Source organism: Elgaria multicarinata, chromosome 2, assembly GCF_023053635.1.
Source record: "Elgaria multicarinata webbii isolate HBS135686 ecotype San Diego chromosome 2, rElgMul1.1.pri, whole genome shotgun sequence".
Taxonomy (NCBI): domain Eukaryota; kingdom Metazoa; phylum Chordata; class Lepidosauria; order Squamata; family Anguidae; genus Elgaria; species Elgaria multicarinata.
The window spans coordinates 51,956,001-51,982,329 of record NC_086172.1 but is presented as its reverse complement, the minus strand read 5'-3'; the positions used below and the strand labels follow the sequence as shown (position 1 = coordinate 51,982,329).

The window sequence follows — 26,329 nt, the reverse complement described above, 5'->3', positions numbered from 1 at the left end:
GATTGTCCAAACCCAGCAATTGGGTGGATTTGCATGATGACGGAAGGAAAATAAGGCATGGTGCCTTATTTTCCTTCCCTGTACATGCTGGTCACACCACTGACTGATCAGATTTACTCTCTCCTCTGCAGCCCCTCACATGAGCATCTTCTTTAGAGGGTGTATAAAGGTCTGCAAGGGAGAGGAGAGAAAGGGATACACCCGTTGCATGATCGGATGTCCATACGCGTAATGTTGGATTTGGCCCATTCATGTAATACAACTGGGAGTCACACAAGCACCTTCCCTTCTTCCCATCTGTTTCCTCCAGATGTTTTGCCATGCAATTCCCATCAACCCTCACTATTGACTATATGCTAGCTAGAGTGGATGGGAGCTGCAAGCCAAAACTTCTGTAGGACTGCAAGTTTCCCACCTCCGTCCTAACAGTATACTGGCTTAAAACACTACTAAGAGAGTAAGAAGAAATCACTCTCTTCCTCTTAACTGCATGCCTCATTGTTTATTGCACTTCCTTCCTTTTTCTTTTTAAGCATGTGCATGCCCTGTTCCTTTTGACTAATAGAAGGATCTCTATCAATTTCTGTGTTGTTGAGATTAAGGGCCAGTTCCTACTTCATGGAGCAGCATAGTTGGGAAAATGTGGAAGGAATCTGCAAATTATCCACTTCAATTACTTCAGAGATGGAGGGAATGATTAGCCTCTTAAAAACCTGTGCTTTTTGTGGGTTTTTTTTTAAAAAAATCTGAAACACTCCTTCATCTGTTACTTTGTTCCTCTTCTGGCACAAAAGCTTTTTGAGCTTTTAAGTAAATGAAATTCTTGCATAGAGCAACTTCTGAAAAATTAATGCTGTATTTAGAGTTCAAAATCCCTGAGGAAAGCTTGATATTCAAGCCCACATTCGGAGTATGTCATTGTTATGAACAGTGACAGCTGAAGGTGTGAGTGAAGTCTCTTTGTTCTTGCAAACTGCAAAACTATTTATACTGCATAATAGAACACGAGAGAGCCATTTTCATGACACATTTCCTCATCTATCATCTGTTAGATATAAAAATTGATTAGCTACAGAATATTTTGCGTCTGCAAACAAGGCGATATCGATATAGTTGATTTAAGTGCCAGTTCTTGTTAAATGTGTGTGTGGGTAGGGGGAATTCTTAATTATTTTATGTTTACCTTTCATTGGCACAAAATAATTATTGCTTAAAATGCAAAAGGTTACAATTCGAGTAACCTATAGATTTCTTATTATTGCACATTTTAAAATTTCAGCACTGAATTACTTCAATAGCCTTCTAACTGTATAATAAATACTATTAAACCGTCTTGGATGCCTGCTTGAAATAGATGGCCCTTTGAATGGTGCTGTCATATGTGCCCAAGAGTGTTCAATATTTCATACAGATATAAAGGGAGAAAAAATATAATTGACCAAAGTGAAATCTTTGAATAATCAAATTCTGAAAGGCATTTCACATGTATTTCCATTTGTGTATAGTTTGACACTTGTAATTCTTGTGGTTAACAAAAGTATAGGGGTATGAATTAAATACCTAACTGTGGTCAAGATACAAATGGCTGCACACCACCCATCAAATGAGTACAGGGGCTCTACAATCTTTTCCACTGGTAGCCCCTGGTGCAATCTAAAAGGCCACCCACAATGGGAAAGGGATCCTCCAGAGTGTCATTCCATGAAGTGCAGAGTTGATCTGCTGCCAAAAGAGAAAATCAGACTGTCCCAGGCATAGAAGCATTTTACACGCATTCCAGGACCCATTGGGATCCTAGTATATAGAATTGATATAAGTTCTATTTATAAGTTTAGTAAATGAGAGAAGGATCATTAGTAACATAGGTCTTTAAATTAGCAGGTTGATAATACATAGATTAAGCACTGCCTTTCATGTTGTGTACTGATTAAAGGCCAGTGCTAGTATGAGAAGTGCCCGGAAATTATACACCACCTCAAGAAAGAGTTGTCCATACAACCAGATATTTGGAGCCCTTTAGGACAGTATGCAACAGGCCCACTCTGCTTACGCAATTGACATAGAGCGGACATAAGTGACCTGGAGTACAATACCATAAGAGTATTGTAAGAGTACAATACCATAGAGTATGCTGGTGCAATGAGTTTTCTGGGGAATCCTATTGCACCAGCATGCACTGTAGGTGTTTGCTAGAGGTCACTTACACTAATGTTACACCAGTGGCATAAGTAGAGAGGCAGTGTTAGATGCAACCCTTGTATCCAGGGTGGAAGAAAGATGCTCTATATTTTTTCAAAGACACTCTCTCCTTTTATGTGCTTCACACATTTGGCACTGAAAACAGATTCTGGCACCCTGAGGCCATTGCTTGAATTAAGGGTAAATTGGATAATTAATATATTACATTCCTTGATTAATATCCATAATGTCTGATAAATTTAGTCAAATTCCGTACTTCTGAATAATTTTGAAAACACACAGTATTATTAATACTCTATCTGACTACAGCTTGGCAAAGTGTGGAAGTTAATATTTCATTTATTGGCACAAGTCAGCTTGTGTTCTGAGGGCTTCCTTTTATCGATAATAACTGCTGTGTTAATAATAATAATAATAATTTTATTTGTTACCTGCCTCTCCCTCTGGATGCACCCAGGACACTGGAGCATGTCCAACTGTGGGTGGATGAGAACAAGAATAGAAGAAGGTCCCACAGATTGGCCCACATGTATAAAGTTGTCTCTTTTGTGTAGCTTGACATGTACAGAACAAAACAGACCATGCAGAAAAGTGTTTATTGAGGAAACTCACTACATTCTAGTAAATTGAATAGGATGAAATTAGAGGCATCATCAGTGGCTGGGTACAAATAAAAGATTACTGTTTGCTCTATGGAGCAGGCAGGGAAGATCCCTCCATTTTCCTGGGATATTGGCCTACACTTTTGTCCCTTTCCCCCCGCAGTCCCGGGATGATCCCAAGATTGCGGGACATGTGGACGGTTGTCCTGGTTTGTCCGTCCCCCCCGCTCTCTCTCTCACACGGTAATCTTTGTATGAGTTATATAAGTTTTTCCAGTTATCTGAAGCTCTGATGTTATAGTTTCCTAAATATGTTGGGAAGCAAATATTTGTAAGGGAATCTTTCCCAATACCACTGTAAAAATGACTTTTTACCTGGAAAAATTGTCCTCCAAGTACCTCGGGCTCATTAGATATCAACAAGTGAGACAGCCTTCTCGGTTGTGGCATCCTGGTTATTGAATAAACTCTCCATGAAGGTGCAACCCATGCTTTTATTGCATTTGTTTGATCCTAGCTCAAACCCTTTTTATTTACCCAAGAATTTTAATTGGTTGATTTTGTATGTTTTATCATATTTACTGTCTTTATCATGAGGAGTGTTAATGTTTTTTTATTGAATTGTATATTATTTTAATATATATATGTACATAATCCTGGTATCCGCAAGGATGAAGGTCCATTTAAAACTGTTTAAATAAATAAGTAATAAGGACAACCCTGATTATCCTGTCCTAATTAAAAACAATTGCTAAAGGAAATACATTAACGATTTACCTGAACATAAAGATAACAATAGTGCTGCAAGTAAGGAGTTGACAGCAGACTTTTCCAGCCAAGATACTGTGAAAGTAGTTTCATATTAAGATTTAATTATTATTATTAGAAGTTAAGGGGGGGAATACTTTTGCTTGGTCTTTGCTTTTTCTCTCTCTTTTTTCCTTGTCAAACTCTATCTATAAAGAGAAACTGGAATTCTAACGTATGAATCCCAAACCTGCCAAATAATAATAATAAAAATAGATATTTCTTCCAGGCCAGCCAGCCAGGTCAGTATTTTACCTTTAGCCTACCGTGACTAGGATTGTGTCTCACTTAAATTTTTAAAACACGTGACCTGTTAGCTCCATATATTCCCTTAGGAATCCCCTGGCTCTTGTGGCTTTTGGCCCATGACTCTGACCTTTAGTTTCAGGATAAGGCTCCAACCTTCACTTCGTGATTGATTGCACAATGTATTTGGATGGGATATTATTTTCCTTTTTTTGCATACACCCCAATATATACCTCATATGGAACCTCCCTTAAATTTTATAAAATGATAATACCTGCTTTGTCATGAGACACATGTACTATGCTTCACAATTTTGTATTGTAAAGGAATCATCTATTTGTCTTATCTCTTCTGAAATTATAATTCAGAAGAAACCGCATGGACAAGAATTTCTGGATTTAGACACAATCCTTAAGTAATTCTACATAAACCCTGTTTAAAGTAATGAGAATACTTACTCTTGTGTAATTCCCTTTTCCCCTTGAGTGGGATCCTTGCACAAGAAATAGTGCATTTCCCCCACTATATCAAGTGTGATTTATATAACGGTTCCCAAGGCAGAAAAGTGTTTACATGGCTATGTTTATCCTCTAGTGCAGTGGTTCCCAAACTTTTTCAGGTAACCGCCCCCTTGGTTCCACAAACTCATGCCCAGTGCCCCCTACCCTACACTATAAAAATCATTATTCAGAATAGCAGTTTTCAATGACCCACTAAGGAAGATAATAACAATAAAATTCAAAACAGTAACAATTAATTGACTATTTATTCAAAATCTGAAGCATCCACCGCAGGCTTGCCAAAGGAGGGAGGGAAAAGAGAGCGAACACCTCTGTTTTTCAGCCGGTATGGCGGGGCACACCAAGCAGGGTATGTCTCTTCATTAGCATTTTGGTGCTTTTGAAACATTTCAATTCACCATTAAAAGGACTCTTCTTAAAGGGTATTAATACATGTGTGGATTCTTCCCCTATATGGCTTGGGACCAAACTACCTTCTCCCACAAAAATGTCCCTGGTTTTTAAGACCTTCTGGAGAGGCGCTTCTTGGAAAAGACCACCTTGAGCGCCCCCCTGCCGCCCCTTTGCATCTTAGTGCCCCCTGCCTCTTAACGCCCCCCTATGCAATCCCACCGCCCTCAAGGGGGCGGTACCGCCCACGTTGGGAACCACTGCTCTAGTGAGTTTTCAGTACTGCCCCACATAGGCATAATGCTGCAGGCCTTTTAATCATACTTAACAAATTGAGAACACGTCTAAGCAAAGGTTTTGTCTTCCATCTCTGGGGCATATTGCCACTTCCTTTCCTTGTTGGCTTTAATGATTTCATGTTGCATTTGCATTTGCAGTGCTGCAACTAACCATGATTAACCAAGTTGTCATCTCAATCACTATTTGAATCAGGTTTGCAAAACCTTGATTAGAGGTATCCATGGGGATGTAACACTTAATCTGTAGTTAAACACAACAATATAAGATGGGAAGAAATTCATGTTAGAGGAGGAGGGATAGGTTAGGGTGCCCACTGTTTCCTCCTTATCTCTTAACTATTCTTAATGGATTGGCAGCATTATATCTGTAGAAGATCTACTTTGTAGACAGGACAAGAGCTTGTCCCCTTTCAAAGAAAGCAGTATGAATTTTCCATTTAGTTGTATGAATTCTAATGTTTGAGAAATCTAGGAAATTACTACCATTTTGTAAGGTTCATTAAACTCTTTGCTGACTGAATAGTAGATGCGGTAGTTGTAAAGTACAAAAATCATCCAAAGAATATGTACGCCAAGCCTTTTATTTGGGGCCATACTTTAATTGTTACCTTCCTTAATATAGAGTAATAAATGGTAACAGCTAAATTATCCTTTTACAATCCAACAAGTTGCCTAAACCACTGTGTTTGGTTTTGGTCCAAAATGATAACTGCTGCAGCTTAAATGGCCTATAGTCACTGCAGTTTCTCATGCCTCTGACTGGTTTTCTTCTATTTGTGTGATGTATTATCTACCCTTGCATTGGTGCGAACATCAATACAATCCTGAAAGAAATAAAATCACAATGGAACAGTTTATGGTCACATAATTTGTACGTAGCCAAAGGGAACAATAGTAAATAGGTATGTAGTGTACTCTGTTTTCATGTTATTGATCTTGGAAAATGTGTTTTTCTCACATTTAAACAGCTGTACTTACTTCATGTGTATTCATAAATCTACATCTGACAAATGCAGGATTTCCATAGGAGAGCATTTCAATGGCTAGAATATTGCTCCTAATCAAAATGGATTATGATGTCCTGAGGAAGATGAAAATAAAGGTTTTGATTGTTGGTTTGTTTGTTTATGGCTACTGCTGTTTATACTGTAATAACAGTAATCTTTCTTTTAATGTGGCACTTTTGAAACAGGGAAAATAAATCATTCTGATATTTCAAGTAATATAAGTGTAAAGGTATTTTTACAACTCTGTTTATAAATCAAGCTAGATAAACATTTCAAATGTCTAGACAATAACATTGGATTTCTAGGTTCAAGAACTGTGAAGTGTCGAAAACACATAGCCAGCAGTATCAAGATGTTTAGGTTCTTGATGTCTTTGCAGCTATGGTTGTATTATTGCCTCCTATGTATTATAAGTGTTCTAGGTAGAAATATTGTCTATCTTACTTTGCATACAGTGCCAGGTATGCTGAGGCAGCAATAGCAATCCTTTGGGGGCAGAAAAGAGGAATTCAGGACGAAGGAACACCAAACTCAAAGCGCTGCTTCTACATTGGCCGCTCCAAAGAGGGGATGGGTTCTGTTGTTGTTCTTTCTTCTCTTGTTGCTGGTTTGGTGTTTGGTTTTCTTCAGATTTTCTCTCCCGTTGGTCCCATGGTGGGTGTACCTTTTCACTCATTCTGAGGGCATGTCAAGGGAACAGGAGGGCTTTTAATATCCAATGGATCCAAAGCCTCTCCTGATCTGCCCTGAAACATTGCTTTTAACAATGTCTGAGCACCAATGGAGCAGAAAGGTGATGGAGGTTTTCGTGCCTCTTTCTCTGAGCTTCTTCTCCATGGGTGGAGATAAGATACACTATAGCCTATTTCTCCAAGGATGTCCCCCCAGGGACTGCCGGATTGCAGCCTTAATTGTTGTCGTTCCAGTTTGCAGAACATGTTTGTTCTCTCAGATGATTTTCACATAATCTCTGCTGTCCAGAAAAATGTTAAGAGTATGTGCATTTTTTAACTGAAATACAAACATCCCAATTTATTATATTATCTATTTTATGTACTGTAACATATAATATTTGTATAAAAGCCAGGGAGACTTGCCTGGTGCTGAGCTTGCCTTCTTTGGCACAAAATAAAATGTCTTTTAAATAATAATAATAATCCCAGTCTTTCCAGCATATCACTGACCTTTTTGTTAATTGTTTTATTGCTCTGATGCTTTTAAACCCTTGACTGTTTCTGCTGTTCCTTTTAATATTCTGTATGACATTTTTTTTAAAAAAAATAGTGTATTGATATTTTAACAGTATTTTATTATATTAATTGATCCTTGTAAGCTCTCCTGGGATTTCTTAAATTGAAGGATGACATATAAGATAAATAAAATAGATTTTGGATCTTGAATCGAGGAACTTTTTTGAAGTGGCCATCTCACTGGAAGTTGTAGGACCTGGGGGCTGTCTGTATGCCTTCAAAGCCCCACTGTGGCTGAGAATCAACGTTGTGTCAGATGATGATGATGATAATAATGTATTTATTTATTTCCTGCCTCTCCCTCTGGATTGAGGCAGGGAACAACATTAAATACAATATAATACAAAAAACTGGTTAAAAGAGCATATAAAACCAATACAGTATTAAAATAACAATCACAACATCTTAAAGTTCTTAGGTTTAAAATTCATCTGCGTAGGCCTGCTGGAAGAGACTAGTCTTTATGGCTGTCTTAAACTCAGAGAGATCATTAACCTGACGAATCTCCTTCGGCAGGCCATTCCACAGTCTGTGGGCAGCAGAAGAAAAGAACTTCTGGGTAACAGTTGTCAGTCTAGTTGTGGCTGACTGGAGTAAACCCTTCCCAGAGGACCTGAGTGTGTGGGGCAGATTGTACAAGAGAGTGTGATCCCACAGGTAACTTGGACCCAAACCATGTAGGGCTTCAAAGGTAATAACCAACACTTTTTACTTCACTTGGAAACGAATTGGCAGCCAGTGAAGTGATTTTAAAGTTGGTTTAATATGGTCACCCCTAGGTGTACCAGTGACTAACCTGGCTGCTATATTTGAACTAGTTGAAGTTTCCGGACGAGGTACAAAGATAGCCCTATGTAGAGCGCATTGTAGAAGTCGAGCCTCGATGTTACCAGCGCACTCACTACCATTTTTAGGTCTTCTAACTCTAGAAAGAGGTGCAGCTGGCATATCAGCCGAAGCTGATAGTAAGCACTCCTGGCCGTCACATCTATCTGGGCTGTCATTTGGAGCAAGGGATCCAGAAGCACCCCCAAGCTGCGAACGCAGTCTTTCAGGGGGAGTGTAACCCCATCCAGAACTGGTTGACACACCTCCAAACCCAGATTAGGGCCCTAGACAGTAAGCACCTCCGTCTTGTCTGGATTCAGCTTATATGACGCAGCTGCTGATTTGCAGCCACCGCAAGACTTTCCTCCAAAGCTGCAGTGTAAAAAAGTCGGGAACTGGCCATGACATTTTCCTTGGGAGTGTTGTCAACACAGCTCTTCTGCCGTATGACCTCACTCCAGGGTTGATGCAGGGGGCTTTCAGGGGTGGATGGCGAGCATGATTGGTTGCTGTGAAGACAGGACCTTAGTTATGTTTGAACATGCATAGTACTATGATTTAAGTTAACTTTTCTTAGGACCCAAGCTATTATATTTTTCCGCATTCAGAAGATTCTACAGAATTTTGACTGTGCATTGGGTGATGAGGATTGAGGATGTATTCAAGTTTTTCTGGTTTTATGCCCACAGACTTCCCTGTCAGTAGCATATAATTTATGTCTTCTTCAACTATCTTTATATATAGGCCTTATTTTCTGGTAGCTGTCTCTGATCAACCATTGTACTTACTCCTGTTCATGTTTTCTCTTTTTTGAGACTTTTTTTTTAAAGTGCTCCTGAGCATAGATGAGTAGTAGAGTTGCTATTCTTTATGTTCCAGCTCTGTCCCCTCTGAGGTTAAACTTCTGAGTAGGAGGCTAATGCTTCTTGACTAGTCTGCTGCATGTACAGAGAAATGCACACATGAACTCCAAGGAACTATGTAAATGTACAAATTAGTAATTTAATTTTAATGTAGAGTTTTATTAACAATATCATTTAACAACAAAATATGAATTCCAAAAGAAGGAGGGTTGGAATCTTGATACACAATCCCAAGATATATATATATATATATTCTTTAATAAAAAAATGTTTAATTCATCCTTCAGTAGGATCTGGGGAATAGAGCAATGCTAAAAGGTTACAATGTGTATGTGTGTGCTTGCTTGCTTATGTGTATAAATGAAAGATGCTTTCTCATAGGAAACATACATCTCAATTTATTCTCTTGTTTCGCTCCCCATGCAGATTTTTTCATTTGCTATTTTAAAATATTGATTCATATTAAATTCAGTGCTTGAGAGCAATAAAATATCTTAAGGGGGTGGATTTCATGAGGCTTAATGCTAATATCCCAGTTAGCCACAACATAGCTTCATTTGTTACCACTGTGAATCTTCCTTGTGAGTTTGGGGAGATTAATATTCCATTCTCATTCTACTTTCAGTGTAGCAACCTTGGGGCCTGGCTTCTGGAACCTGATTAACTTTTATGTCATTATTTAGTGCCACAGAATGAATTTCTGAATAAATTTGCTTCCTTCCCCCCCCCCCCTTTCTTTTTCTTTGACAGATGCAAGACAAAAGTGTATCTTGATGAACTACCAAACACAAGTGTGGTCATAGTATTTCATAATGAAGCCTGGAGCACTTTGCTTCGTACTATTTACAGTGTTATAAATCGGTCTCCACACTATCTTCTTTCTGAGATCATCTTGGTAGATGATGCCAGCGAACGAGGTATGAGCAAAATACGTTAAGGAATAAACAATATTTTCAGAGTAATTTTGTTACAAAGTGATTATTTTTATGTTTAAAAGAAATGTCTTTAGTGCTCCTTTAAAAATCTTGCAGTGGCATTATTATGGGGTTTCTGGGAACAATGGCTAGGGTAGTCAAGTCAGTCAAATGCCAACTAGAGTCCATTTTACCTGCCTATTCTCTAAGGCAGACTTCTGCCACAATTATTATCTGTGTAATGTTGGATGCAGAGCTGTTCAGAGCAGTTACGACATGGATGAGCAACTTTGCTAGTGTGACCATATGAAAAGGAGGTCAGGGCTCCTGTATCTTTAACAGTTGTATTGAAAGGGAAATTCCAGCAGGTGTCATTTGTATATATGTATATATGGAGAACCTGGTGAAATTTCCTCTTCATCACAACAGTTAAAGCTGCAGGTGCCCTGCCCTCTTAAAGCTCCTGCAGCTTTAACTGTTGTGATGAAGAGGGAATTTCACCAGGTTCTCCATATATACAAATGACACCTGCTGAAATTCCCTTTTCTATGCAACTCTTTATTTATTTCTTTATTGCTTTTATATACCACCCCATAGCTGAAGCTCACTGGGCGGTTTACAAAATCTGTATAAATCTCTGCATTGCTGCCCATTTTTACCCTGGTTGTGCTTTTATATTAGGGTGACCATATGAAAAGGAGGACAGGGCTCCTCTATCTTTAATAGTTATAGTGAAAAGGAAATTTCAGCAGGTGTCATTTGTATATATTGAGAACCTGGTGAAATTTCCTCTTCATCACAACAGTTAAAGCTGCAGGTGCCCTGCCCTCTTTTAAATCTGGTCACTCTAGTATAGCTCCTGCAGCTTTAACTGTTGTGATGAAGAGGGAATTTCACCAGGTTCTCCATATATACAAGTTCTGCTTGTCAAGTTTATATGGATACTTTTTACTTTGTGCTAATGTGAACAGAGTACTTGGAGAAGTGAGGCCTACTACATGGACACTCTAGACTTACCTGTTGTGGCTTGTTCATTCTATCAGAGCGGCTTGTTCAATGGATACATGTTGTTAGTGCCTCATTTAAAAGTGGCCTTTGCCTGTGGTTTTAAAAGAAGCTGTGGTAGAATTAGTTTACAGAATCCTTGATTAGATCCAAGTGATCTAAATCATTACTGGCCAGTCTTAAGTATGCAGTTGTTGGGCAATGGTTTAACATGCAGTAGCAGCTCGGCTGCAGATGTTTCTGGATAGCTGGATTCTTCTCAGTATGGCTTCTGACCTGGTTTGTGGCACAGATTGCCTTGGATATCCAGGTGCCTGACCTACAGGGAGATTAGCTATATGTGAGGCTAACTTTGAAGTCCATTTAGAAACTTAAGCTAGTCCAACGTGCACCTGGGGGTCATCACTTACAAAAATATAACTCTTGTACTTCATCTACGCTGGCTTTCAAATTGCTTACAGGCTCAATTCCACAAGCTTCTATTGATCTTTTAAAGTCCTTAATGGTCTAAGACTAGGATGGGTAATGGGTTGCTGCCTCCAATACGACGCTGCCTATTTGCTCAAGTCAGCTGTACTCTACATTTTGGAGGTGGAGACTATTGTCTAGCAGAAAAGGATCTTCTGGAAGAATTGCTCCCGAATTCTGGAGTTCCCTTCCCCAGACAGCCTGTTCATCCACATTGGTTTTGGCCTTTTGGCACATGGAGAAAACTTTATTGTTTATCAAGTCATTTGAAAATGTGATCATCTACCATTTTTCTTCGATTCTAAGACGCCATCAATTCTAAGACGCACCCCGTTTTTAGAGATGTTTATATGGGGGGGAAAGTGCGTCTTAGAATCAAAGAAATACGGTAGTTTGCCTTGGTGCTGCTTTGTTGTCTTTTATGATTGTTACTTTTTATTATGTGTTTGATAACCTGGGCCAGATCTACACCAAACAGGATATGGCACTTTGAAATCAGTTTGAAAACTGTATATGCAATGTGTCCTGGTCCCCAACAGTGGTCACTACTGTTATAAACCATTTTAAAGCAGTAGTATAGATCCTGCCTTGGTATGTTTACCTTTTGGCTTTTAAGTCAATTAGGCTGTTTTACAGCATAATCCTATACTTGTTTACTCCCAGGTAAGTGGGTATAGGATTGCAAACTTCAGTGTTCTAAAGGTGGGGTAGAAATGTTTTAATATATAAATGCCATGCCCATCAATACTTTGGCCAGAGTATATATTTCACTACTGCTTCATTATTTATTTATTTATTAAAATGTTTACATTCTTCCCTATATCATTGGGATCTTAGGGCAGCATACAGATAAAATCAATTCAAACAGTATAAAATAATAAATAATGTACACAGCTAAAACCATATTAAAGCATTAATAAGCTAAAACCAGTAGAAAATTTCAAAGAAATAATAACTATCAAAAACTATTAGGCAAAGTTAAACCTCAAAGGCATTGATAAAAAGCCACATTTTAACTTGGTGCTGAAACAAAGGCAGCGTCGGTGTCAGTTGGGACTCCAAGGGCATTCCACAATCGGGGGGCCACAACAGAGAAAGTCCTTTCCCATGTCCCCCCCCCAATGTATGTCTTGCGTTGGTGGGACACAAAGGAGGACTCCTCCAACAGATCTCAAATCTCGGGTAGGCATATATAGGGAGAGGCGCCAGAGTCCCAAGCCATTGAGGGCTTTAAATGTCATTGCTAACACCTTGAATCCTGACCAGAAGCGTATAAGCAGCCATTGCAGTTCCTTTAAGGCTGGTGTTATATAGTCTTTACATGATGTTCCAGTCAGCAGTCTAGCTGCTGCATTTTGCACTAGCTGCAACTTCTGAGTCTTCAAGGGCAGCCCCATGTAGAAGTGCTTTCAACAGCTACCAAACTCTTTTTATATTGTTAAAGAAGCTTTTCAGAGACATGATGAGTGGGATAAACTCTCTCAGATCGGAGGAAAAAAATAACCAGGACAAGTATTCTGGAGTACTCCAGTTTGCACAAAAGGGATCATTTCCTACAACCCAAAGAGAGAGGTTCTCCTCTGTCCCACCATCAGAAACATGACAAGCATTTTGTGCCACCAGAAGCATGCTTTGTTATGCATTATAAGGATCCTCCAGTCTGCCTACAGCATCATGCACACAAGGAAGTGTGTGTGCATGTGTGTGTGAAAGGTGCCCATGTTAACATATATGAACAACTGCAAGAGATAAGTCTAAGTCTGATCCAATTCATGCTCTATTTACATGCTGGTACACACAAGTTTATGTGTAAGGATGTTGATCAGTTCAGTAGTCGCATAGTGCTCTTGACTTACGTGTTTTTCTGAGCCAGCCTTGTTTCCTTCTTTTATTGTCGGTTTCTCTATAGCGACCGGGTTCAGACAACACGATAATCAACGGTGGTTTAAATAGTAGACGGTTGGTTATTTAAATTTTAACCCACTGTGGGTTATTGTGTTGTGTGGAGATATGTTTTTTAACCAACGGTTGGTTCTTTGGCCAAAATAACCAACACAAATAACCAACGCAGTGCAGAGTTGGCTATTTGAACCACTGCTGGTTATCGTGTTGCGTGGAGGGAACTGTTGGTTATTTCCTTGGCCACCATTCATTATTTCATCAGCCACAGAATCTCAAGGCAAGAGCGGTCAACGTGGCAGCTGCTGCTCTAGTCCCCCTGGCAGATAGATTCGGAATACTAGCAGGAGGACTGGTGGGGGAGAGAGGGCGGGGGATGAGTGAGTCAACTCACTCTGGACAAATAGTCAACTGAACACCAATCCTAATCCATACCACGGTTCATTATTATCATGTTGTGTGGGGAGTACCACCCAGATAAACAACTCTAGATAAGTCAACTCCCACCGTTGACTATTGTGTTATCGGAACGCAGCAACTCCTTATTCAGAACTTTTTGACCTTTGCATATGTGTTTGTTAGAGTGCTGTAAGGAAGTTACCCTATAAGCAAGCGGGGTGGTATCTTAACAACACAGTTCTATTCTGTATTCCGCTTGGCCTCTGATTTTAGATTGAACAAACCCTTTGTTGTATTTTTTTTCTTAATTGCATTTGGCAGATTTTCTGAAGGTCCCATTAGAGAATTATGTGAAAAATTTGCAAGTGCCAGTAAAAATTATTAGGATGGAACAGCGGTCAGGACTGATTCGAGCTCGGCTTAGAGGAGCAGCGGCTTCCAAAGGCCAGGTCATAACTTTCCTGGATGCACACTGTGAATGCACTTTAGGCTGGCTGGAGCCCCTGCTGGCAAGAATAAAAGAAGACAGGTGAGAAATAAGAAAGGGTGCTGTACAGCATTTGTGTTATGGCAGCATCCACCAGGAGAGCTTTAATGAGGGGTATGTTTATTATTAACTACTCTTTTCATGGTACTTAAATCTTAGCTGTGGGAAATGTCTTCTGTGCTGAAAAAATGCTAAGCCTCAGTCCAAGGTCAAATAAACTTTCTGCTCTATTCTGCTCTATTCTAACATACTGTGTATGCACAATTTTGGTAGGGCCTCGAAGTTTAACAGAGTGGATTAAAAAGAAGTTCCTCCTAATAAATGTGAGAGCTGATTTCTTATAAGGGTCTCTACTTCCCTTGCCCGGCTTCGTCCATTTTCTTCTGCTGCCCCTTATGCCTGGAACGCTCTTCCAGAACATTTGAGAACTACAAGTTCAACCGCAGCTTTTAAAGCTCAGCTAAAAACTTTTCTTTTTCCTAAAGCTTTTAAAACTTGATTTTGTTCTGACTTTATACTGTTAGTTTTACCCTACCCAGTGCCTGTTTACCCTACCCTGTGCCTGTTTGCATTCTCTTCCCCTCCTTATTGTTTTATTATGATTTTATTAGAATGTAAGCCTATGCGGCAGGGTCTCGCTATTTACTCTTTTACTCTGTACAGCACCATGTACATTGATGGTGCTATATAAATAAATAAATAAATAAATAAATAATAATAACCTTCCATTGTACTGAGGGCAACTTAAAGCAATTTAAACACCCACAAATGTTTTTTAATACCAGTACATACAGAAAATGCAAATGGAACCCTTCCACTTAGAAGTAGCCTTCCTATGTCTCTCTGACATGGGAAGGAAATGTCTGTAACATGTTTGCAATCCAAAAAATGTCATAACTCCTGTTTTATTCACATGGAAATATGTGCAGATTTCATTAACTGGTTAATACTTCTCTTTTAGCAGTTTCAAAGTCCTTCCAAAATTTAACGGAGTTGTTGATGCTGCTGAGTTTTGCTGGTTTGGAGCCAAAGATCCTTGTATGGAAGCTCCCCACCACCACCACCGCCACCAGCTCCCCCCTACCCACAACTGCATTGCCTTCCAAACAATATGACAATTCTGGATCCAAACCACGATAAAGAAGTAGCAGCTTCTTATGAAATTGCCAAGTGAAAAAAAGATTAATGTTGTTGTTGTTAATTACATTTCTATACCACCCCATAGCTGAAGCTCTCTGGCCGTTTTATAAAAAATTAAAAGATTAAAACAGTATACAAAATTGAAACACGTAAAAACAGACAACAGACAATTTGCACAAAGACAACAAATATCTAAAACCAACTTTGAGCAATCAGCCCAACCTAAAAAACACAGATCTGGGATTGATTACAATTTCATCACATGCGCTAAATGGCTGGGAAAAGAGAAAAGTCTTGACCTGGTGCGGAAAAGATAGCAATGTTGGCACCAGGTCGACCACATCGGGGAGATCATTCCATAATTGGGGGACCACCACCAAGAAGGCCCTCTCTCTTGTTGCTGTTGATGATCTAATATTTGCATAAAACTATTCATCAGTAATTTGTCAGCTGAGGACATGGAGACTGGGGAAGAAGCCTATTCCTGAGAAAGACATGCCTTTTAAAGCCTCATTGAATTGTACCTAGAGCTTTTGCACTTAATCTAAGCCATCTACTTGCAGAAGTAGGTTTCCATGTGTGTGTATCCCTAGCTGGATGAAGGATCATATTTGTAAATGGGTGTTGCACAGAACCTTCCCAATGAAAGCAATAATAGTGTCTATCAGCTGTTTATTAAGGGGAGTAAAGGTAAGAAGCAATTACTTTAACACACTGTTCCCCTTCATTCTACCATGCGGGTGGTTACTGGTGGTTGAAAAGGTTCTGGGAATGCATTGCTGGCAACTCTGCACACACATATTTCAGCCAGAGAGATTTCCTTGGGTGGAAAATTTATGTTTGAATATTTATTTATTTTGTTTTCTAGGAAGATTGTTGTGTGCCCAATTATTGATGTCATCAGTGATGACACTTTTGAATATATGGCTGGATCAGACATGACTTATGGAGGATTTAACTGGAAACTTAATTTTCGTTGGTATCCTGTTCCGCAGAGAGAGATGGACAGAAGGAAAGGAGACAGAACTTTACCTGTGAGGTAAGAGGTAGGGACAACAAATGTTTTATGATCATACTCTGTATGCGTATGTAAGAAGTGTTGATGTGTCTGTTTATAATTCTGATTAGATTTATGCAAACAGGATAATGCACCAGGTAGATCAGAAAAATAGCATTTTTAATTCCTTTTTTTGTAAAAATTGGTCTGTTTTTGGCAGAATGGCAGGTTATACATTCAATAAATAAATTTCAACATGATAGGTTGTGAAATACATTAGAACCGAATAGCTAGTTTAAATTGTCTTGTAAATTTCTATTCAAATCAAAAACTATTTTCACTATTTCTCCTTCTATTTGAGGAGGGTGGTTGCTTTATTTTTAAGAAAACGGATCAGTTGAAAAATTTGTGTTTTGAGCTTACAAATACCTCCTGAGAATGGCATTTCCAATACTTGGTTGCCTAATCCAATCCATTTTGGGGGAAAGAATTTCAGAGTGTGTTTCTGCTTGTTGTAAAAATGGATGCTGCAGCTGGTTGAAAATTAGAGTTGTGGGGAAACACATCTTCTCCTCTGACATTTCACAGATGAAAATAGGGATTTTTTTTTTCTTAATCACTGCCAGATGCCCCAATTAAACATTGGCAAATTTCTCCACCTGCCATAAGTTGTATTTGTTTCCTCTGAAATAGCCATCGCAAGCAGGACGTGTTAGTAAAATGCACACAACAATTTACTTTTTACTTTTTTAAAAAGTTAATGTTTAATGGAGTGTACACTTGATCTGTTACTATGTATTATACTATGAACTCAAACATACTTAGCAACATGTACTATTTGGATGGGTGGTTATGGCGTATGTACAGGTACATGTTCATCAGGAAAACAATTTTGTGTTTATGAGTGCATTTTTTTTAAAAAAATATTTTAAGTATTTATATCATGGGTGGGGAACCAAAATTGGGCCGGGTGCCAGATTACCCCCCACCTCGTTTCCTCTTGTGGACCAGACGGGGTCAGGGGATGAAGACCCACCATCTGACATCATCAGGTTCCAAGCTGGAGCTCATTCCAGACAGTGCTGTGGCCAGTGAGCCAGCTGTACTCATCCTTCACTTTCCCTGTGCAGTCAGGGCAAAGTACAAGTGAAGTACACTTGGCCAATACTCTTGGAAGTGCCAACTGAGTGCACCTCTGGTTTTGCTCATTCCTTGCCTTCCACACATGGTGTAGGTCAAGGACAAGTAAAGTGCCTCTGCAGGCGAATCTGTCAAAATCTTGCTTGGTCTTCAGAATGGGTTGCACCTGACACTTAGATCCAAATGAATTCCTTGGTTTTTGGGGTACCTGGTGTGATGAAACAAGTGAGATGGTGGTTAGAGCAACACTGGTATGAGACTCCAAACAACTCTGAATGAACATGAGCTAGAACCCGTTTGGATGGCTTTAAAAGGGGGTTGGGTAAATTTCTGGAGGAGAAGAGTATCAATGGCTACTAGTCCTGATAGCTATGTGCTACCTCCAGTAGCAGAGGCAGTAAGTGTATATATAACATGGGCAGTAAGGTGCTGTTGTACCCATGGGCTGCTTGTGAGTTTCTGATTGACAGCTGGTTGGCCACTGTGTGAACAGATTGCTGGACTAGATGGACCTTGGTCTGATCCAGCATGGCTCTTCTTATGAAGGCGCTTTCTGTGGCAGTGACAATGCAGTTACACTTTTCTGCCATTATTGCATCTGTGCAGAGTGTCCCACTGAACTTTTTTGTGTGGCCAGGGGATGTGGTGGCATCTCAGCTCCAGGTGTTCATGGGTGAGGTATATTATCTAGATCCATTTCAACCCAACTTCAGGTCTAGTTATGGGTTAGACCACTTTGATCATCTTGATGAGTGATCTAAGCTGGGAACTGTGCAGGAGGAGTGTGTCCCTGATGGTTCTTCTGGACCTCTCTGCAGCTTGTGATGCCTTTAACCTTCTGGACTGTCTGGTTGGGATGTGCATTGAAGGTATGGTTTTACAGTGGTTCCATACCTTTATGAAGGGGTGGTTTCAGAAGGTAGCCTATGTGTTTTGGACTACAACTCTCAGCATTCCTCTCAGAGGGAAAACACCTCCAGAGGAATTAATGAGATTTTGGAAAGCACAATAAGATCCCGGAGTTGGGGGAGCACGTTAATGTTAATCAATGATTATATTAAATGGAATTAAGTTAAAATATATGTTCATTACTTTGTTTAGTATGTATTATGGTGTAGTGTTTTATGCTGAATTGTTTGTAAAAGAAGAAGAAAAACTCTAAAAAACCCAAAAACTCTCAGCATTCCTGATCGTTGGCCATGCTGCCTGGGGCTGATAAGAGTTGGTGTCCAACATTTAGAGGGCCACAGGTTCCTCAGAGCATTCACAACTCTCTTACCCATATGGCCAGGTCAGCCTTGGCAAACATCAAGAGAGTTGATGTCCAAAACATTTGTATGTGCTTATGGACTTGACTAATGAATTTGAGTATTTTGGGCTGTCATCTGTCCTTGTTGCTTTTTATTTTTATGTTGACATCTTTTACTGAACGTTTGACAAGCATCAAATAGATTTCAATTAGTCATAGATGGATCAGTTTGATATACTTTGGGAAAAGCTATTAAATTTGTATTGGTTGTTATCTTTAAAGAATTAATTAGAAACTTTTTTCCTGTGAGTCCATAGTAATTTATCATGACTCTTATTGGCAAACATGTAAAAAAGAACTAACTGTGTTTAAGAGGACAAATCACTCATCCGTTAGATAGCCGTTCTCAAACTGGATCATAGAATGCCTTCCTTACCCATTAAATTATAAAATAGCTTTTTTGAGACTTCCAAAGCATGAATAATACCAAAGAAATACAGCAGGCAAGACTATGCAGACATTAGAAAGAGAAACTTCAGAGAACCCAATGTAGGCTTGTGAAGTGGAACTCCTTGTGGAATTCCTAGGGAGCATCTCTTTTTGGGCCTTGGGAGGTGCTGTAGAAGATTCAGGAATCTTCTCTAAGGAAGCTGTGGGAAGGTTGTGGGAGGGTTTGAAGATCTGAGAGGAAAAACAACTACTACAACAACAGGGATTGTGAATAAAAAGAGCCATCTGGAAAATGAAACAGCAGAAGACTAAATACCAGCCTTCTGCCCTCCTGCAGCATCCACACATTCAGCAGAAGTTTCAGAGTCAGGGAGTGACAGAGATGGAGACCTTTTACAGCCCAGGACAGAGGAGCAGCAGACAAGTGTGAGGGATTCTAACCAGTCACCCTTGGATAGTTAATTTATTGGATTCTATCGCCTCCTACTTGTGTTGATTACAGATTTCCTTGTTCAATGAATAACCTCACCGCTTTTTCTATTATATCAAGTTGCCAACTAGTTTCCTTTCTAAACCTTTTCAGGAAATGTGGGGCTGGTGGACTGGAGACACTGTGTTATTTTCAGGCCCTGGTATTCTTCCCCCTCATCCATACTACTACAGGTTTAAGCTCAGGTCCCATAATTACACACACACACACACAGGGATGCTGGTATGGAAATGTGGGGTGACAAAAACATCCTTTGAAAATACTAACTGCCATTTTTGGAGGCAATGGGATTCACTTTTTCTTGGAATAAAAGTCGATATAAGTGGCCATTATGTGCCTTAGGAATAACAAGTAGCTGTTTCATTTGACATGTAGTGTTGCAAGATTATTAAGGAGTTGAAGCAACAGAAATATCAGCTTTTGCTAGGGTTGGTAGAATTTATGGCAAAGGTTAATTAATTCAGTGACTGTATTGTAAAAGCCTGCAGGTAATTGTCATCTAAGACAGTTGTAAAATAGAACTCCGGGTATAATCTGTTCCTGAATAAAGGGAAGCTCTTTTATCATATCTACAGTGAACAGAAGCTATGGGGTGTCATTTTTTAAAAAAGTAATTAGCAATACTTAATGTTGCAAACAAAGATTGAGTATTCATTTAACACATATTCAATTATGCTTTTTAAAATTAAATTAAAGACTATCCAGTTTATCACTATTTAACATCAATCTTCTCTTATTTAGTGTATGTTACCTTAAAATAAAGACTGCAGTAATCAAAGTACTTACATTTTAAATAGTCTCATTAAAAGCAATGGGCCTCTTCTAAAGTAAGGACCTTATGAATTATGGCCTGTTTATTTATTTTTTTCTTGAAAGAGCTGCAAAACAGGTAGATGAAATGGGTGAGTTAGCACGTCACGCTAAGCCACCCTGCGAATAAGATACCATGGGTTGGTTTTTCACTTGCAAACCTGACAATTGAGTGCTCTGTAGCTTGTTTCCCCCTCAGTCCTCCTGCCAGTGCCTTGGGACAGAACTCTTTGTTTCCTCGGTCCCTGCATCAGCACCCTTCCTGCAATTGGTCCTCTTGAGTTACCAGCTTCTGAGCCACCCACCCACCCCCTCAGATCACCAAGTGGAATTAATTTTCTGAGCCCTTAACATATACAGTAACACATTCACAATTTTTTGGAGCTAGAGCGCAAGATTACTTGTCAAATATTTATCCCAGCATATTGACATTCCCCTCTTGTCAATGTCCTTGTCAATTCCATCCTTCATTTAGGCCCTTCCTCTGCTAGCAAACACGTTTTTAAAAGGCTGCTTCACATTACACTGAAGTAAGAACATCCGCCCCTAAAGCGCCTTCTCTCTTGCAGCCACTGCCTCTTTAGGCTCCCCCCAGCCCCCTGCTGGTCACTTTACTCCAGTGGTCTCTGTTGCTAGCTGTCTCATACACATATGTCATAGAATCATAGAATAGTAGAGTTGGAAGGAGCCTATAAAGCCATCGAGTCCAACCCCCTGCTCAATGCAGGAATCCACCTTAAAGCATCCCTGACAGATGGCTGTCCAGCTGCCTCTTGAATGCCTCTAGTGTAGGAGAGCCCACAACCTCTCTAGGTAATTGGTTCCATTGTCATACTGCTCTAACAGTCAGGAAGTTTTTCCTGATGTCCAGCCGGAATTGGGCTTCCTGTAACTTTGAGCCCATTATTCTGTGTCCTACACACTGGGATGATCAAGAAGAGTTCCTGGCCCTCCTCTGTGTGACAACCTTTCAAGTATTTGAAGAGTGCTATCATGTCTCCCCTCAATCTTCTCTTCTCCAGGCTGAACTTGCCCAGTTCTTTCAGTCTCTCCTCATAGGGCTTTGCTTCTAGACCCCTGATCATCCTCATTGTGCTCCCCTGAACACGCTCCAGCTTGTTTGCATCCTTCTTGAAGTGTGGTGTCCAGAACTGGACACAATACTTAAAATGAGGCCTAACAAGGGCTGAATAGAGGAGAGCCAGTACCTCGGGTGATTTGTAAGCTATACTTCTATCAATGCAGGCCAAAATAGCATTTGCTTTTTTTTGCATCCATATCACACTGATGGCTCATCTACAACAATTCCAAGATCCTTCTCGTTTGTAGTATTGCTGAGCCAAGTATTCCATCTTGTAACTGTGCATTTGGTTTCTTTTCCCTAAACGTAGAACTTGGCATTTATCCCTATTAAATTTCACTCCGTTGTTTTTAGCCCAGCACCCCAGCCTATCAAGATCATGTTGAAGTTTGTTTCTGTCTTCTATAGTATTAGCTATCCCACCCAATTTTTCTGTCATCTGCAAATTTAATAAGCATTCCCTGCACCTCCTCATCCAAGTCATCAATAAAAATGTTGAAGAGCAGTGGGCCCAGGACTGAGCGGGATTGGTAAACATACACAAATGCCATGGCAAAGAGTAAAACAGGGTGCAAAATTGCATAAATTTCAAGGCAGAGCAGTAAAACGGGGACATTTTACAACCCTCCTGGTGGTAGAGTAAAACTGAGGCAAAAATTGCATAGATTTCAAGGTAGAACAGTGAAAAAGAGGGGAAATTTCTGCCAATGTCTTTGTGCAGGTCTGGAAAAATATAATTGTGAATGCATTCTGGACTCTCTCCAGTGTCCTTTTCTCTCTTATTTTTAGGCGCATGGGGTGGAGGGCACTGAGAAAGGGATGAGGGAGGGTGGCTGCAACACTAGCAAGATAATGAGGAGGAGCAGGGTTTTTTCCCCACTCTTGCCGGGCGGCTCTTTAGCCATTCCCAACAACCCATTATAAAGTTGTCCTGCTGGATTTGGACAACACAGGAAACCACTGTGGGTAACCTAAAAAAACAACTCCATGGGTTCTTAGGATGGCTTTTGATATATCCACATCATAACTTTCTCGAAGCAGTTTTTACTAGATCTCTGAAAAGCTGAGCATCAGTGTCTCCCATCATGCCATGCCTACCTTACCTTGAGCAGAGACCCCAGCTGTGCTTGAAAAAGCCCACGTGCATTCTGTCACAGGCCCAAGGGACACTTGTGGCTTCCCCAAGGTACCTACAGCCACTTACTTTCTGATACACACACTATTCAGCTAAGCAGTTTCAGGCTCTTCTGCTTCTGGCACTGTCCTGATCCATCTGCACCACTGCTCCCGTCCAGACTGACAGTTGTGCTGTAACTTCATTGACATGATAGGTTTCAGCTATCAGCACTTTATGATGAATTGGTCAGATTGAGGAGCCAGGCCAAAGATAGAGGATTTGTTTATTTATTTATATATGTTGGAAATGGGCAACAACGCTTGTTGTTTGTCTGGAAAGGGTTAACCTGATCAACCTTCCTTTAATTTGTCTTTATTAGCTTAATTGGTTCTGCCCTTTCTTCCGCTCCTACATCTTGACCACTCACTGCCTTTCCAATCTGCTCTGCCTTCACTCCTCCATTCTTTTCTTTTACTTCCTCGCTTTGGATGAGGTTTGTTTTTTGCTTCTCCAATGTTCAGTATCTTAGATGACATGTGTGTATTTTTACTTGGAATAAAGCTGCTTATTGTTTTCTTTTTTACCTTTACCATAAGTCTTAACAGACTGTTTATTGCAACTGCTGTCTGCACATCCGTTAAGCCTTCTGTATATATCCTATAATATATCCTGCTTGTCTATACATTATATTCAAAATGGCTAACAAAGTTGAAACCATCCATCAAAGTATAGCATGTAAAGTTAGATGGGATCCTATTGGCTTTTAAGGTCACTTGATTCTGCTCGACTTGCAAGCTGAACTATATTATTATTATTATTATTATTATTATTTATTTATATAGCACCATCGATGTACATATATCCTATGGCTATGTGCAGTGATAGTGGTGCAGACTAGTAGAAATGAAGTGTGCTGTTTCCTTTACCTGAAAACTGTTCCGAGACCTCTGGTATCTTAAACCTACTCATTCATGTGCATCAGCCCTTTGCTTCCTCCGCTGAGGATCAACCTGCACAATGACTCGTTAGTACCTATATCGAAGTGCCTCCACATCTAACTTCATTATTGTTTTCTCTAGGCTGGTTCACAGCTATCTGGTGATAAGATTCATGTAGCAGTTTGGAGAGCCTTCCCCTTCACCACATAAAGCTGCTGGGGCATTTGTGAAACAAATGCCCCAGCAGCTTCATGCATGCAATTCTTCCCACTCCAAAGTAGAGGGGCATGCAAATAGAGTTTCTGTGTGATTGGGCATTCATGTGAAGCACCATTTATGACAACAACCTGTGTCAATAACACCATTTGATGGGCGTCTCAATATTCTGTGTGTCTACACAATCAGGTACTGGTTCAGGTCAAAACACATCAGAGTCTTCTAGAGATCTTATCTCGGAAAGAGGTGGTCTTGTTTTGTTCTGTCAGCTACAGAGTCGTGGCTCTCTGTCTGTGTTCTGTGGGTCAAGGCAAGTGCCCTTCCAGTCTGTTCCCTTCCAACCACCGCTACCTCAAAAGCAGCAGGAACCCCTTCCATTCTTTCACTTCAGTGAGTGCTTTGCTTTCACTATATGTTCTTCTCCCTTCTTTATTTTAGCTTTAAGAAGTGAACTTGAATTCCAGTACGCTTTTGTCTGAGTAAACACATGCTTGAGATTGTGTTGTTCGTTTCTTTGACTCTTAGTTAGCCGTGTGGTCAAAGCCTCCAAGTATATTTTAGATAGACGGTCTTTTTTCTTCTTCTTTCCTCCTAAGGATACCTCCTCAGCTAAGTTCTATTGACACTGTATTTGAATGTTCATAAGATAATTTAAATAGCACCTATAAACCTGTGATCAGCCCATTTTACTTATTGGTAACTGTGTTCTCACTATATCAATTTTTTAAAGAGTTTGATCAGGGATAGATGGCTGCAGAATACACTCATTATTGGTTAGGGAAATAATTTTACATAGTAAGTGTACAGGAAGTCATTGTGTTGCTAAATCTCATCTAGAGAATTGAAAATGCCAACTATATGGCCATGTGATTTATCAAGAGCATGCAATTTGAGGACTCTTCGCTTAAACTTGAGACATAGAGAAAAAAATACTTGCATGTAATTTCCAAGGAATTCTCAGTTATAGATAGTGGGCTGAATCTAGATGGAGAAGGCAATTCTCTGGTCCCTGCAGTGTGTTGCAGGGATCTTAGGATTTTTCAGACTCCCCCTCCAAAAACCATAGTCACAGCTATGACTTCAGGATGGGTACTTCACAATCTGATCCCTCCCCTTTGCAGCCACCATAGAAACACGATGCCTGCTTTCCAAGGTTGCAAACGCAGGTATGGATGACCTCATAAAGGACAAAAGCGGGGGTGCTGTATCATCTCTAGCCCCAACTTAATTTCTGGCAGTGTATCTCCTTTAGATGGGCTCAGAGGCCCACCTAAATGAAAAAGGAAAACGCAGAAGGACAGAGAGGCGAAAGTTGCCTCCATCACTTGTCCCCATCTGCAGGAAGCAGCTCAGCAGGGCCTTGGATACTCAGAAGTCTCTGAGATTGGAGGTTTCCTTCTAAGGGGAGTGCAGTCCTTTTAGTTATGCTTGAAATAGATCCACTGAAATCAGTGGGACAAGTTACTCATGACTAACCTAAGACCTCTTGATTCCAGTGGATCTAGTCTTAAGTATGACTAAGTTGGGATCACAAATTATAATAATGCATGTACTTGAAGAAATCTTTGGTTGTATCCAATGGTGTCCATCTGACAGCAGAATGGACACCGCTGGCAGAATGGATTTTCCCTGCTCTCCCCAATCTGCACTGGAGGCTTGGGGAACCATTCAGAGCAGATTGGGGAGGAAAGCAGGGCACATCTTGTTGCATGGATGCACATCCACTCACATGACATTGGATGTTACCCATGGGGACATATGTTGAACTGAAATTTGTTGCTGTTGTTGTTATTTATATAGCACCATCAATGAACATGGTGCTGTACATAGTACAGTTATTGAATAATTCTTTATTTATTGAATTCCAATTGCAGTACAATATATTGTATCTATATTGAAGAATTTAATGGATGTACTTGCAGGTGTTGTCTGTGTATTTGTATGTGAAGTATTCAACCCTCCTATAATGCAATAAATAAATAAATAAATAAATAAATAAAAGTATGTAAGGAAGGATAACATCACTCATTTCTCTCTTCCCATGTTATAATAGAAGATTCAGTGTTTAATTCCTGATTTTTCCCTACCTCTTTAAACAATATATATCTAAAAAGGTCATTATAAACAATAATGAAGGAAAAAACCTAACTTGCTGTAGTATCAAATATATAATGCATATATTTTGATAAATCAGTAGAATATAACCAATAAAATCACATGACTAAGGCAGATGAGTGCATGCTCAGTTGTTCAGTTGTGCACATTAGAGAACCCAACAGAATTAAGTAATCAAATCATTGAAATTAAACATCAGTTCCTCATTCTAATGCCTCCATCATGGGCTTTTTTAAACGTGAAACCAATACATTTATTGCAATATATAATCTATAAACAGATTTTAAAGAAAGTTAACTAGATTTCAACTTGGTTTTAGAAAAGTAGAATGGATATTTTCAGGCACTGAGACATTCACTGGATTTATATCCTGCAAAAGTTTATAGCTCTGTAAAGTGATG

At 39.7% G+C, this 26,329-nt stretch overlaps 1 protein-coding gene across 1 annotated transcript in view; it reads left to right on the top strand.

Moving 5' to 3' along the window:
* The window catches only part of GALNT13 (polypeptide N-acetylgalactosaminyltransferase 13), a 186,343-nt gene that overhangs the window by 84,200 nt on the left and 75,814 nt on the right, over positions 1 to 26,329 (top strand). The window contains exons 4-6 of the mRNA XM_063118627.1: positions 9,764 to 9,930; positions 14,020 to 14,227; positions 16,194 to 16,364. Of these exons, the coding sequence (XP_062974697.1) occupies positions 9,764 to 9,930; positions 14,020 to 14,227; positions 16,194 to 16,364 (546 nt within the window). The remainder of the gene's footprint in view (positions 1 to 9,763; positions 9,931 to 14,019; positions 14,228 to 16,193; positions 16,365 to 26,329) is intronic.